Source organism: Elephas maximus, chromosome 4 (genome assembly GCF_024166365.1).
Source record: "Elephas maximus indicus isolate mEleMax1 chromosome 4, mEleMax1 primary haplotype, whole genome shotgun sequence".
Classification (NCBI taxonomy): domain Eukaryota; kingdom Metazoa; phylum Chordata; class Mammalia; order Proboscidea; family Elephantidae; genus Elephas; species Elephas maximus.
Window position 1 is genome coordinate 181,654,813 of NC_064822.1, and position 14,164 is coordinate 181,668,976.

Here is a 14,164-nt window from a genome sequence, read left to right on the forward strand (position 1 = left end):
GAGCTGGGGAGGGGGGGCGGGGGGGACTTCTCCCAAGTGGGTGTCATTATCCCCATGTGCAGATGAAGAAGCTGAGGTTCAGAGAGGGTAGGTGGCTTGCCCAGGTCCACACCGGCTCTCATTTATTCAACACATATTTACCAAGCAAGCGTCTCCTATGTGCCAGGCGCTGTGCTAAGTGCTGAGATACAGCTATGAACAAAATAGGCCCAAACCTCTGTCCTCCTGGTGCACACTCCAGTGAGGAATAAGCCGCATTGCTAGGAGTTGGGAGGGCCAGGACTGGGGTCCGTGTCTGGGAGTCAGGCATTTGCTACTGTGTCCCTGTGCCTCTGACACCCTCTGTCAGCGTGGGGTCAGAGGTGGACGTGTCTGAGCATGCGTGAGCCAGACTTGTGTTTGCTACACTTTTAGAACAGGCAGCATGAATTCATGGAAGGGCCCAGCACTGGGCCCGGTGACCTGGTTCTTATCCCAGCCCTGCCACTCACTGCTGCGTGGTCTTGGGCAGGAGCTTCTTCACCTCTCTAAACCTCAGCTCTTCTCTCTCAAACAAGTCGTGCTGGGAGGGGTGCCCAGGGTGGATGGCCACCTGGAGGGACCAGGCCATGGGGGCTGTGGAGGGCCTGGCTGCTCGTGCTGGCCAACAGGGAGCCGAGGGGGTATGTGCCAGGAGGGAGGGCTTTGCGCCTCACGGCCCCTCCCTGACCCCCAGGACAAGCGCTTCACCTCGGGAAAATACCAGGATGTGTATGTGGAGCTGAACCACATCAAGACACGGTCGGAGCGCGAGATCGAGCAGCTGAAGGAGCACCTCCGCCTCGCGATGGCTGCCCTGCAGGAGAAGGAGTCTATGCGCAACAGCCTGGCCGAGTAGAGGTGGGGGGCGTGAGGCTGGGTGGGGCATCGGGCCTGGAGGTGTGAACTCCAGGCTCACGCATACCCCTGATTGGCTGTCACTTTGGCCAGGGCGCTTCCCATCTCTTGGTCTTCATTTCCCCCTCTGTAAAATGGGAACAATGAGACAGCAACACCAGCAATGTGGGGTTGTCATGGGGATCCAGTCAGATTCAGCCGGAGGGCACTTTGTAAACATAGGGCCTTTCAGGAAGTACAGTTAAGGATCTGACTATTGTTACTTCCCCTCCCTTGATAGCAGCACTTCTCATTACAGTGCCATACCCGCAGCCTGATCTGCCTATAAGCCTGGGGTGGCAGATCCAGCATGCTTGCCCCTACTTTCAGACCCAGCAGCATGCCACACATCACTAATCAATCCCAGCATTCCTCCACTGAGCATCACTCAGCAGACATCATAAATCAATGCCTGTACACACTGTGTCCCATTTAGTCTCACAGTCATTCTTGATTTAGCATAGTTTGGAATGTTCTTACTGTGCCTATCTTAACACCATGTCCACCTGGAGCTTCATCTTCCTGACAGTCCTTGTGAGCTTCCTGAGGCATGAGGGAGAGGCCAGCATGGGGGCTGGGCTGTTCAGGGAGAAGTCCAGAGGGCCTGGGAGGTGGTGGAAGGACCTACTCACCGCCCTTGCCTGGCTTTAGCGAGGCTGGGGGCCCAGGGCCCAGGCTGAGAGGCTTCACTGGCCCTTACCTCCACCCCACTTGTCTTCCAGGTCCTCTTGGGCCAGGCCAGCTGGAGACCCTTCAGCCCAAGGGACCAGCCTCCCTCCTTCCCTGCTGGATGGAAGCCAGAAGCCAAGCTTTCTCCCACCCTCTGTGGGCCGCACGTGCACTCACACCCACCACACACACACACCCCACACATAATGCGCAGACATACATGATGTGTGCACATACACGCACGCACACGCACATGCACACATGTAAACACACTACACACTTGCATGTATACACACATGTGCATACACATACATACACACACACAGACACACACTGCATATCTGAGCGCCCCTCGCACTGGGTCTTACCTTGCACCTTCTTCAGGATTTTATATGTGAAGAGATTTTTATATAGATTTTGTTCCTTTTTTTCCCAAAACACTTTATACGTTTTAAAAAAACAATTCCTGGTATCTGTGCCTCCAGCACTGGCTCCCCCTCTGTCTCCAGCAGCCCCCCACTTGAGTTTCTGGGCCCATGGCCCTGCGCCAAGGGTCTAGTGGAGGCCCAGGCAGTGACCATGGCAGTGAACTCCATGGGGAGAGGCAGGGAGCCAGCCATCCTCTCTCCCTACCCCACCTCCTACTAACTACTTCCTGCCCTGGGTAGACCCATACCCTGGGGCTCTGAACAGAGGGACAGATGGACAGAGGGAGTGGGCAGCTGTCCCATGGCCTCCTTCTCTGAGGGGGTGCTGGGCATGGAACCGTTGGAGCCGCCCCATAAAGACATTTCTCTCCTGCTCCCCAAACCTTCTTAACTTAATAAAATGTTCCAATAGCTCTGGTATCCTAGATGGCTGGAGGGTGGGACATGGAGATGGGGGCTTTTTCAGTGGCTTCCCTTCCTGGAGGGGTGGCGTGTGGACTTCTTAGGGGAGCCCAGAATCCAGTTCCATGGGGCAAACAGCATCGGGAGGACCTCTCAGCTGGAAGGCCTGGTCACAGCTGCTGTGCTGACAATGGCCACGTGCAGGGCTGGGAAGAAGTCTCGTTCCTGAGCCACTTGCAGGCCTAGCCTAGCATGACGTTTGCAGGGCTGCGGGTGGGGATAGGGATGGGAGAGGTCAACTTGGGCTGGCCTGTCTTATCAACCCTTGGGCACCTCCCCTGGACTGGGCAGTGGGGTGCCGAGATGAACAAGAACTAGCCCTGCTCCCACCAAGGCCATGCAGACAGGCCATATCCACAGGGGGTGGGTCCCAGGAGGCTGTGAGAAGCCAGAGGAGATCCCCACACAGCCTGAAGGTCAGAGAGAGCTTTGGGGGCCGCCTTTGAAATAAGGGTCTATGACACCAGCAGCATGGGTTGTCATGGGCATTACAGGCAGAGGGGACAGCAGGAGCATACACCCTGTGAACACCCCTGGTGGATTCAGGAAATGAAACAGCAGGAAAGTGACTGTGCGTGCGTGCGTGCGTGTCCCAACCCCTTGCCAGTGATTGATTTAGGAACTGTCGGATGCAATTCCAACCAATGAGATGCAAAGGCAAGCTTTGGGTGGGATGAGGTTATTTGGGAAGGTCTTCCTCGCTCTTAGAAGGGAGGCCTCTCTTTCACGGCCTTTGGACAGTGTTGAAGTTTTTGTGTTGCCACCATCTTGCGACCCTGAGGGAAGTTGCTAATGTGCTTAAAATGGCGGAAAGAACCAAGACCTCTGAGCCATCAAATTACCCAATCATGGCGCTGCCCTGCCTCTTGTCTTATGAGATAAGAAGCATCTTTAAGCCACTCGGATTTGGGGTGTCTGTGACCAGCAGCCACAACAGCCAGGTAGTGTGAGCCAAGCCCTGGCCCTAGCCCACTATGCCCTGTTCATTGCCTACTGTCTGTCCTCTGCCTCCATTACTGCCTCTGCCCACCTTGGGCTCCCTGTCTCTCACCTGGGCTATGGTGACATCCGCCTCACTGGACTCCCTCCTCCATGCTTATACCAATGCCCCCCCCAGGGTTGCCTGGCTGAGCCAAAAACCAGCCAACATATGAAAAAGTTCGTGACACCATGAATCGTCAGGGCATGCAAATGATAAAAGATAGGATATCATCTCCACCAGAATAGCTCAAATGAAAAAGACTGACAACACCAAGTATTGGTGAGAATGTGGAGAGCTAGAACTCTCCCGCACTGCTGGTGAGCGTGTGGCGTGTACAACCCCTGTGGGAAGCTGGCAGTTTCTTTTAAAATTAAGCATCTAGTCTGTGTCCTCACATTTGCACTTCTGAGTATACAGCCAAGAGAAATGAATGTTTAAGTTCACAAAAGACTACTGTAGTATAACAATGCTTCTATCAGTCTTATTCATAGTAGCCCAAATCTGGAAACAATATAAATGAATGAATAAATAAATTGTGTTATATTCATACACTAGAATACTATATGGCAATAAAAAAGAATCCATACATGCAAAAACATGGATGAGCCTCCGAGACATAATGTTGAGCCAGAGAAGCCAGGCACAAAAGAGCACTTGCTAGATGACTCCATTTATATGAAGTTCAAGAGCAGGCAAAACTGATACATGGTGATAGCAGAACAGTGTTGACTCAGTTATCTCATGCTGCTGTAACAGAAATACAAGTGGGTGGCTTTAACAAATTTATTTTCTTACAGTTGAGGGGCTAGAAGTCCAAATTCAGGGTACCATCTCTAGAGGAAGGCTCTCTTCACCTGCTCTGGGGGAAAGTCCTTATCTCAGCTTCCGTAGCTTTCTCTCAGCCTTGCTTGGAGACCTCCACGTTGGATCTAGCTTTCCCTTGTTTGTATTCGCTTACTTCTCTACCTAACCTACCCCTTTTACATCTCAAAGGTGATGAGTTCAAGACACACGCGACACTGATGTGGCCTCGTTAACATAACAAAGAAGACCCTATTCCCAAGCAGGATTACATCCACGGTTACAGGTGTTAGGATTTACTACACGTATGTTTTTGGGACATCATTCAATCTATCTGAAGTTGTCAAGGATTTCATTTTACTTGGATCCACAATCAAAGCCCATGGAAGCAGCAGTCAAGAAATGAAAGGATGTGTTGCATTGGACAAATCTGCTGCAAAAGATCTCTTTAAAGTGTTAAAAAGCAAAGATGTCACTTTAAGGTGCGCCTGACCCAAGCCACGGTGTTTTCAATCCTCACGTGCATGCAAAAGCTGGACAATGAGTAAGGAAGACCAAAGAAGAATTGATGCCTTTGAATTACGGTGTTGACGAAGAATATTGAACATACCACGGACTGCCAAAAGAAGGAACAAATCCGTCTTGGAAGAAGTACAGCCAGAATGCTTCTTAGAAGCAAGGATGGCGAGACCTCACCTCACATACAATGGACGTGTTATCAGGAGGGACCAATCCCTGGAGAAGGACATCGTGCTTGGTAAAGTAGAGGGGCAGTGAAAGAGAGGAAGACCCTTCACGAGATGAATTGATACAGTGGCTGCAACAATGGGCTCAAGCATAAAGATTGCGAGGATGGCTCAGGACTGGGCAGTGTTTCATTCTTTTGTACATAGTGTCGCTATGAGTCAGAACCGATTTGATGGTACCTAACAGCAACAACAACAACTCCAATCCATAACGAGTGGGTACCTTTGGGCCGTGAGGGCAAGGGTATAAACTGGTAATGGGCACAAGAGAACTTTCTGGGGTGCCAGAATGTTTCTATATCTTGATCTGGGTGGTGGTCACATGGGTGTATACACATGGAAAAAGTCATCAGATTGAACACACGATTTGTGCATTTTACTGTGTGAATTGCATCTCAATTAAAAACAAACAAAAAAAAAAAAGCCAGTGTTAGCAAGTGCCCAGGCGAACCAACTGGAGAAAACCCCAGTCACCTGAATCACACAGGGAATTCAGCCAGGGCCACATGGTTTGGCCTGCAAGGTCTAGCCACCTGCCTTGGGCCACCAGGTGTATGCTCTGGAAAGAGCGTAGACTGGGGCATTAGACAAATCCCAAGAGCTGCCTCCAGCTGCCTACGTGAACCTGGCCGAGGCACACCGCCTCTCTGGGCTTCATTTCCTCATGTGTTAAATGGGGACTATAATGCCAACCTCGGAGGGCCGTGTAGGTATTAAATTACCGACTATTTTGATGATCTAGTGCTGTGTAGCTTCACCACCACAAGCTCAATAACTTAGAACAACAGTTTTTTATTATCATTTGTGGTCCTATGGGTTGAATGGACTCAACTGGGCAGTTCTCTTAATACCTCTTTTGTAGTTGCAGTCATATGGCACCTGAGGCTGGAGTCATCTGAAGCCTTGACTGGACTGAGTGTCCAAGATGGATTCTTCACTCATATGTCTGGTGCTGGGATGTCTGGAACAGCAGACGACGCTGGACATCTCTCTTTCTCCTTGTGGCCCCTCCATGTAGCTAGCTTAGGCTTCCTCACAGCATGGTGGCCTCAGGGTAGTCTGTAGCCTGGCTTCTTACGTGGCTGACTTAGCTGAGAAATAGAGTTCCAAGAGACCCAGGTGGAAACTACAAGTCTTCTTATGACTTAGCTTTGGAAGTGCTGTGGCATCACTTCCGCCACGTTAGTCAAAAGCAGGTCACAGGGCCAGTCCAGATTCCAGAAAAGGGGACAACACCAGGGAGTGAATACAGGCTGTGTGACTCATTGAGGATCCTCTTTCTTCTTTGGCTACCAGGACTCTGAGCTTCTGCTTCTCCACCTACCTCTCCAGCTGTGTCTTCTCAGTCTCCTTTGTGGAATTTTCGTCTTCTGCCCAGCCCTGTAATGTTGGGGTTTCCCATGGTTTATCCTCAGCTCTCCCGTCATCTCGTTCTGTGTGCTCTTCTGTGATGATCTTGACCCCTCACTCTTGGCTTTTCTTACCATCTGTGCTAACCACCCAGATCAGTCTCCAGCCTGTGCCTTTCTCCAGAACTCCAGACCTAGACAGCCAGCTATCTTATTGATATGGGTCTGGATATACCTCGGACTCAAGGCCACTGTCAAGGCCTCGTCTTCCTTCCAACCTGCTCCGCCTCAGTGTATGTTCACCCCATGAGATGGTCTCTGAATTAGGTCTTAGAGCCACAGCCTTGAACCAAGAACTATTCCTGTCCTCAGGCTCTCTCAATCTGGAAAGAGGCAAAATTTGAATCAGGCAATTTCAAGAAGCCACAGTCAGCACAGGGGATGTAGCCGACCCAGTCTGGGATGTCAGAAAAGGTTTCTTAGGAGAGAGGATGCCCGACCGAGACAGGCTAGGAGGGAGAGAGTGTGTTCCAGGCCGAGTGAACATCGTGTTCAAAGGCCCTGAGATGGGAAAGTCAGGCACTCTGAGCAGCTGAGTGTGACTGGAGCTGGCAGAGTAGAGGGATCCAAGATGAGGCTGGGAGGAAGGCCAGAGCTGGGACCCAGTTCTGCAAGCACGGTAAGGGTCATGTGTCCTAGCTCCAGCTTCATGCTTAACCCAGAGAGGAGCCCTTGGGGAGTTACAGGCAGGCAGTGCTCTGCCTCAGGACAGAGGTCTGGATTAAGATGGGAATTTGTGTGTTATCAGCACGTGGGGGTTATTGAAGGTCCCGAGATGGTGCAAGGGGTGGTGTAGAGGAGGGAGAGAAGAGGACAGAACCCAAGGAAGAGCAGAACCCCACAAAGCAAATAGAACCTGTATTCAGCAAGGATGTGGAAAACAAAGAGGTAGGTTCACGAGAGCACGTGAATGCATCAAGAAGGGAGTGGCCAATGGGGCAGGAAGAAAATGCCCTGTAGGAGTCCACTGAATTTCGTGCGGCCACATAGGGTAGAGAGCCATGGGCCTCCCCCTGGAGGAGCTGGGCCGTGAGGAGAGAACAGAGCCCAGTGCGGTCAGGGAGAGGAAGGGTTGGTGTGTTGACAAGACTACTCCAATGCCCCCTGTCTCAGTGTCCTGGGGCTGCTCCCAGACAGCCACCACCACCACCACCCAGCGTTCCCATCCATATTTGGAAGCTCTTGCTCTTCTCCTGCCTGCACTTCCTCGTCACCAACAAGGCTGACTCCACTCCCCTCCCTCTTCCAAGGCCCAGAGCTCCAGGCACTCCAGGATACCTCATCCAGGGGCTTCGGGACTACCCACCCACTCTCGACTCCAGGGACCTGCAGCTCCCCTGGGGCACTGTCACTGCACAGCGACTCCCCCTCAGATAGCACTGCTGATGCGGACCCCACCCTGCTACACTCATCCCTTCCTCCTTCCAGCTGCCCTCCTTTATGCCCACTGCCCCTGTCCTCTGACCCTGGACACACCCCTCACCCAGCCAACTCTGGGAGCCAGAATGACAAAAGGGTAAGAGCTCAGGTCCTGGAGTCAGACAACCCTCCATCTGTATCCCTGCTCCCAGCTATGCAACCCCTCTGTGCCTCGGTTTCCTCATCCGTAAAACAGGGCTAGTGGTACCTACAACACAGAAGTGTTATGAAGATTAAAAATAAGCTGTTGTTCTTAAGTGCCATCGAGTAGATTCCAACTCATAATGACCTCATGAGACAGTAGAACTGCTCTGTAGGGTTTCCTTGGCTATAACCTTTATGGAAGGAGCCCTGGTGGTACAGTGATTAAGTGCTCGGCTGCTAATTGAGAAAAGTCAGCAGTCGAAACCCACCAGCCTCTTCTTCACAGGAGAAAAGACCTGGCAATCTGCTCCCGTAAAGATTACAGCTGAGGAAACCCTACGGGGCAGCGCTATGATGAGTCGACTAGATGGCACACAAGAATAACAACAGCAGTCTTTCCAGACGCAGATCACCAGCTCTTTCTCCCACAGAGCCACTGGGGGGGTTTGAACTGTCGGCTTTTCAGTTAACAGCCGAGCACTTTACTGTTTGCTCCACCACGGCTCCTTAAAAATGAGCTAATACATGTAAAATGCTTTGAAGAGTTCCTGGTCCCTAGTAAGGTCAAGCTATCGTTATCACTGTGGTGGTGCTTGTTATTGTTCTGGGCATTGTGAGGGTTAAAGGAAACAATGTATGTAAAATGCATGGGAGGGCAGGAGTGGAATTTAGTGTTGTAAGGTGACATAAGTCGGTTCTGACTCATAGCGACGCTATGTACAATGGAATAAAACCCTGCCTGGTCCTGCACCATCCTCACAGTCGTTCTATGTTTGAGCCCATTGTTGCAGTCACTGTGTCAGTCCGTCTCCTGGAGGGTCTTCCTCTTTCTCCTGGCCCTCTACGTTATCAAGCATGATGCCCTTCTCCAGGGACTGGTCCCTCCTCCTGATAAAACGTCCAAAGTATGTGAGATGAAGTCTTGCCATCCTTGTTTCTAAGGAGCGTTCTGGCTGTACTTCTTTCAAGACAGATTTGTTCCTTCTTTTGGCAGTCCATGGTGTGTATATTCAATATTCTTCGTCGGCACATAATTCGAAGGCATCAATTCTTCGGCCTTCCTTATTCACTGTCCAGCTTTCACGTGCATATAAGGCTATTGAAAGTACCATAGCTTGGGTCAGGTGCACTTTAGTCCTCAAAGTGACATCTTTGTTTTTTAACACTTTAAAGAGGTCTTTTGCAGCAGATTTGCCCAATGCAATATGTCATCTGATTTCTTGACTGCTGCTTCCGTGGGCGTTGATTGTCAATCCAAATAAGTATAGTCAGTCCTCATGATTCAAGGATTATGTACTCGTGAATTTGCCTACTGGCTCAAGTTTATCCATAGCCCCCTAATTCAGTAGTTGGGGGCTTTCACGGGCATTCACAGGCATGTGAAGGGCAGCAAGATACCTGCGTTGCCCAGCGCGGCTGTTCCCAGCTGAGGTCGAACCAGATGACACTCTGCCTTCTTGTCTCAGCTCTCATATTGTAAACATGTGTCCTTTTCACGGTTTTTGTAGCGCCACGTTTTTTCCATTTTTTGTGCTCTTTGTTGGTGATTTCAGTATTACAGAATTTTGCTAAAGTGCTGTCTAGTGTTCCTAAGCACAGGAGGGCTGCGACGTGCCTGAAGGAGACGCTACGTGTCGTAGATCAGCTTCCTTCAGACACGAGTCATAGCACTGTTGCCTGTGAGTTCAATGTGAATTAATTATAATATGTATTAAACAAGGTGTCTTTATACCAAAACACATATAAAACAAGGTTACAAACTGATCGGTTGATGAAAATATTGTGACCAGAGGCTGCAGGAGCCTAACTATATTTCCCCCGGGAGCAATGGGTCAGTATTCGCTAATTCAGTGTGACTTTATAGAACATAACTGCTGCAAATAAACGACAATGTATTTCAACAAACAGGAGCTATGCTGTTACTATCCTTAGGCAGAAGTCAGCTGGATCCGCCCGCCATCCCCAGGAGATCTAGTCAAACTTGGTCCAAACCCCAGGTCCGTGGCTATGAGGGTCCAGACCCTCCCCTCCCCCACACACCTTGGCAGTTTCCAAAAGAGCTTCCTAAGACTTCCTTTCTCTCGAGGCTGCAGGCATCGCCAGGCACAAAGCCAGCACTCTGGTGGTTCCGCAAAAACTCCTCTTGCCAAGAGTGTCCTATTTTTCAAGGAGCTCTCTACATTTTACTTTTGTGGCATCTCTACCCCTGGCAGCAGGGGTCCCTGGCTGTCTGGAAGGACCTCAGCCTGGTGGCTGGGCACTGCCCAACTCCTCCTACCCCTACTGCCCTGGCTGGTGAGCCCGGTGCCTCTCCCAGGTTTAGTCGCTGATTCCCATAGCCATGGCCTGGTTCAGCCTCTTCCCGGGTCCCCAAACCCATTGCTGTCGAGTCGATTCCAGCTCATAGCAGACCTATAGGACAGAGTAGAGCTGCCCCGTGGAATTTCCAAGGCTGTAATCTTTACGGAGGAAACCCTGGTAGCGTAGTGGCTAAATGCTATGGCTGCTAAGTCATAAGCGTCAGCAGTTCGAATCCACCAAGCGCTCCTTGGAAACTCTATGGTAATCTTTACAGCAGCAGGCAGCCACATCTTTCTCCCTTAGAATGGCTGGTGGCTTTGAACTGCTGACCTTTCAGTTAGCAGCCTAGTGCTTTCATCACTGCGCCACTAGGGCTCTTTCCAGGGTCCCCAGCCTCTGCTTTTTCGGCTCTCGTCACCCACCCTCCTCCCACCAGCAGTCCAGTCTTTCTAAAACAGAGAGCCGGCTGCATTGCGCTCCGTGAAATATGCCCTGGTCCCTGTTGCCCTTAGGATGGAGCCCTGGCACGTGAGTCCCTGGTCTGCCCAGCCTCCTCTCTCCCTGCCCCACCAGGCTCCCTGACTCAGGCTTCCATGGCCTGAAGCCATCTGCAGTTCCCTGAGGGTGCCCAGCATGCACTCATCTGTCCCCACCGCTCTCCTCCCAGATAGCCTCCCTCCATCGCTGTCCCCTCCAGAGGAGAGAGCCCACACCTCAGGACTCAGATCAGGCATCATCTGCCACCTCCAGGGAGCCCTCCCAGATCTCCCCAGACAAAGCCAGGTGTGTGCTCTGGGCTCCCACAGTTCCTCCACTTGACGTGTCGCTTCCATATGGTTCCCCCAGACTGTGAGTCCCCTGAGGCCAGAGACTGGCTCCGATTCACTTCTGTGTCCCCAGCACCCAGCCCAGGGCACATGGAGTCTCAGCCAGATGAGTGTTTGTTGACTGACTGATGAACTGCCTGAGAGTGAGTGACTGTGTAGCTAGGCACCCTCTCAGACACGACACAGCCACAGACTCAGCCCCGCCCCACACCAGATGGCAAGGGGCCGGGCCTCCCCATAAACTGGCTGGGAAGCCCAGCGGCCAGGCCAAGGGCCTGGGGACTGGTGGCGGCTTCCAGCACATGAAAGGGCTGGGTGGCTGTAACTATGAGTCATCCCTGTCATCCCAGCGTCCCATCTGGACTTGACAAGGGCCCTGAGGCTCTGAGGGCCAGGTAGGGAGGCACTTACTTTGATGGGCCTCCTTCCTGCAAGTAAAAACTTGATGGGCAGCATTCCTTTTCATGCTCTCAACAACCCTCTGAAGTGCCTGTGATGGCCTCACTTTACAGAGGAGGAAACTGAGGCTCAGAGAGCAGATGTACCTCACCTAAGTCCAATACTTCAGTGACTCACGCTGGGCGTGTCTGGCTCCAGAGCCCAAATCTTCTCCTTGCTCAGGAGTAATAATGGTAGTGCTCAACGTTTTGTGGTGCACTTACTGCGTCCAAGCCCTGTAATAACATAAACGTCGTTCATTATCTCTTGTAATCCCCAGACCAGCTCAGTGAGTGAGGTGGCATGATTATCCCCATTTTACGGGGAGGAGACGGGGACTCGGAACAGTGCAATGACCTACCTGGTCCCAGAGCAGGTGTGTCTGTCTCAAAGCACACGTGGCCTCCTGAGCCAACCAAGGCCTTCTCATCAAAGGTGGCCGGGGAGCCCAGGTGCTTCAGCCCCCAGCCTGGAGCAGAGGGTTGGGGCAGGCCTGGGTGCGTCTCTGGTTGGGCTGACTTGGATGAGTTCGCCTCCACACTCATGCCTTGGTTTCCCTAGGAAAGCAGAGCAAGAGCTGCCACCCACAGGGTCAGGAAGGCGGGAGACCCCTCCAAACAACAGAGGGTACTTCGGGAGTGCCTTGGTTGTTAGCTAGCTGCCCCCTTCTTTCCCTCTCAGCTCCAGCCTCACCTTGTGCATCATGGGAGGGTGGGTGCCAACCGCACTTTGTTCATGCAAGCCCCTGGAACTCCATCCCTACTCCCTCCAGGCCCAGGCCAGACCCTTCCAGATCTGGCTAGCTCTGGACCCAGTCGGTCATGCTCTCTCCAGGCCCCCTTGAGGCTCCTCAAAGTCACGGCCCCACCTAACCGGTGGCCGTCTCTGTGGCTCCATCTCCCCCATTTGTGCAGAGGGAGGAGTTGGTCACCTGCGCCTGAGTCCTGGGGCGGCCACCCCTTGGCCCTGTGACTTCAGCTGAGGCATCTCCAGAGCAAGGCCCTAGCCACCTCCACGTGACTGTGTCCTTCTTAGGGCCTGGCAGCTGGCTGCACTAGCCAAGTGAGCCTGAAAGGTGAGTAATGGTGGACATGCTCCACCCAATGGGGTGTTTCTGCATAGGTGAGCCAAGGGGGCACTGCTGAGAGACCTTCTCTTCGGGCGTAGCACCCGAGACCCTCTGGACTCCAGCAGATTCTCACGTGCTCCTGCTTCCTTTGGAAGACAGGCTTATAGGAGCCTCTGGTCCCAGGACCAAGGTCCTCACCACAACCCAGGCCCTCGAGCGTCCTCTCACCTCTTCACTCGCCCTTTCATTCATACATTCATCCAACAAAAGTCTACGTCTGTGCAAGAGCGTTCACCGCAGCATAGGAAGTAGGGAGAGCTGAAATGACTTCACCTGCATGCATGCCAAGCAGTGAGGAAGCTCTCCGTACGTGACGTGAGAGATCTCCAGGATGTGCTGTGAAGTGAGAAAGCAAGGTGCAGAACCTTGGGTGGGTGTGCCGCTGTTTGTGTACAAGTCAGTACATGCCATGTACTGACTGCATGTGTGCTTGTATGTGCTAAAACCTCTCTGGAAGGGTTCACACAAACTCACATGCATGCCACACACATACATACACACACGCACACACTCATACCAACACTTGCATGCACATGTACACACGTGCACACATACACACATCCATATGTATAGACACTCCTACACATGTACACGCATACACACTCACAAACACATGCCCACAAGCACACACACCCCCAGAGTGACAGAACCCAGTGTGAATGGAGCCCCGAACATATAAGAACCTGGGAACAATGGTGGACTCAGGAAGGGGACTACACATCTGGGGGACGGGGAGGAGGACTACTCATTTAGACTGCGTATGTTTACATATGGGGCCCTGGTGGCCCAGTGGTTAAGAGCTCGGCTGCTAACCAAAAGGTCAGCAGCCTGAAGCCACCAGCAGCACCTTGGGAACCTTAGGGAGCAGTTCTATTCTGTCCTATAGGATCACTATGAGTCGGAATCAACTGGATGGCAGGGAGTATGCTTTCATACAGGGGTCCCTGGGTGCTGCAGACGGTTAAGTGCTCAACTACTAGCTGAAAGGTTAGCGGTTCTAACTCACCCAGAGGTGCCACAGAAGACAGGCCTGGCAACCTACTTCCAAAAGGTCACAGCCTTGAAAACCCTATGGAGCAGTTCTACCCTGAACACATGGGGTCGCCATGAGTTGGAATCTCCTCCACAGCAATTAACAACAACTAATGTTCTCGTACATTCTGAATTGTTTCCCACGTGCATGTGATAGCTATTCCAAAATAAACAAAGTTAAAATTAAATAAATTAAAAAAAATAATAAGCCAGCCCCGGACAGTCGAGCTTGGTAGGGGGTGGCAGGGTTGGAGCCACACTCCGGTCCACGTTCTGGTTCTGCCGCGTACCCGCTGCAGTCACTGACCCTCTCTGAGACCTTGTTTCCTCATCTGAGATGGGATTAACAAACAGGATTAAGTGAGGTCACGAGGGCATTGCTCTGGGCAAACTCCTGCAGCCAGCCAGGCCTGAAGGTGACAGCTGTTATCCTTACTCCTAATGCCCCATCAGGCCTGTTCC

The 14,164-nt window shown here is 52.0% G+C and overlaps 1 protein-coding gene across 5 annotated transcripts in view; it reads left to right on the forward strand.

The window, feature by feature from the left end:
• Window positions 1-10,116, forward strand: part of TRIOBP (TRIO and F-actin binding protein) — a 72,041-nt gene extending 61,925 nt beyond the window's left edge. For 4 of the 5 annotated variants that reach the window (XM_049884379.1, XM_049884382.1, XM_049884381.1 and 1 more), the window contains 2 exons: window positions 716-879; window positions 1,638-2,425. In XM_049884379.1, the coding sequence (XP_049740336.1) occupies window positions 716-877 (162 nt within the window). In that variant the 3' untranslated portion in view covers window positions 878-879; window positions 1,638-2,425. Of the gene's footprint in view, window positions 1-715; window positions 880-1,637; window positions 2,426-5,865 lie in introns of those variants that run through there. The other variant, XM_049884380.1, reaches the window with a different exon arrangement.
• Window positions 10,117-14,164: the final 4,048 nt, after the last annotated feature.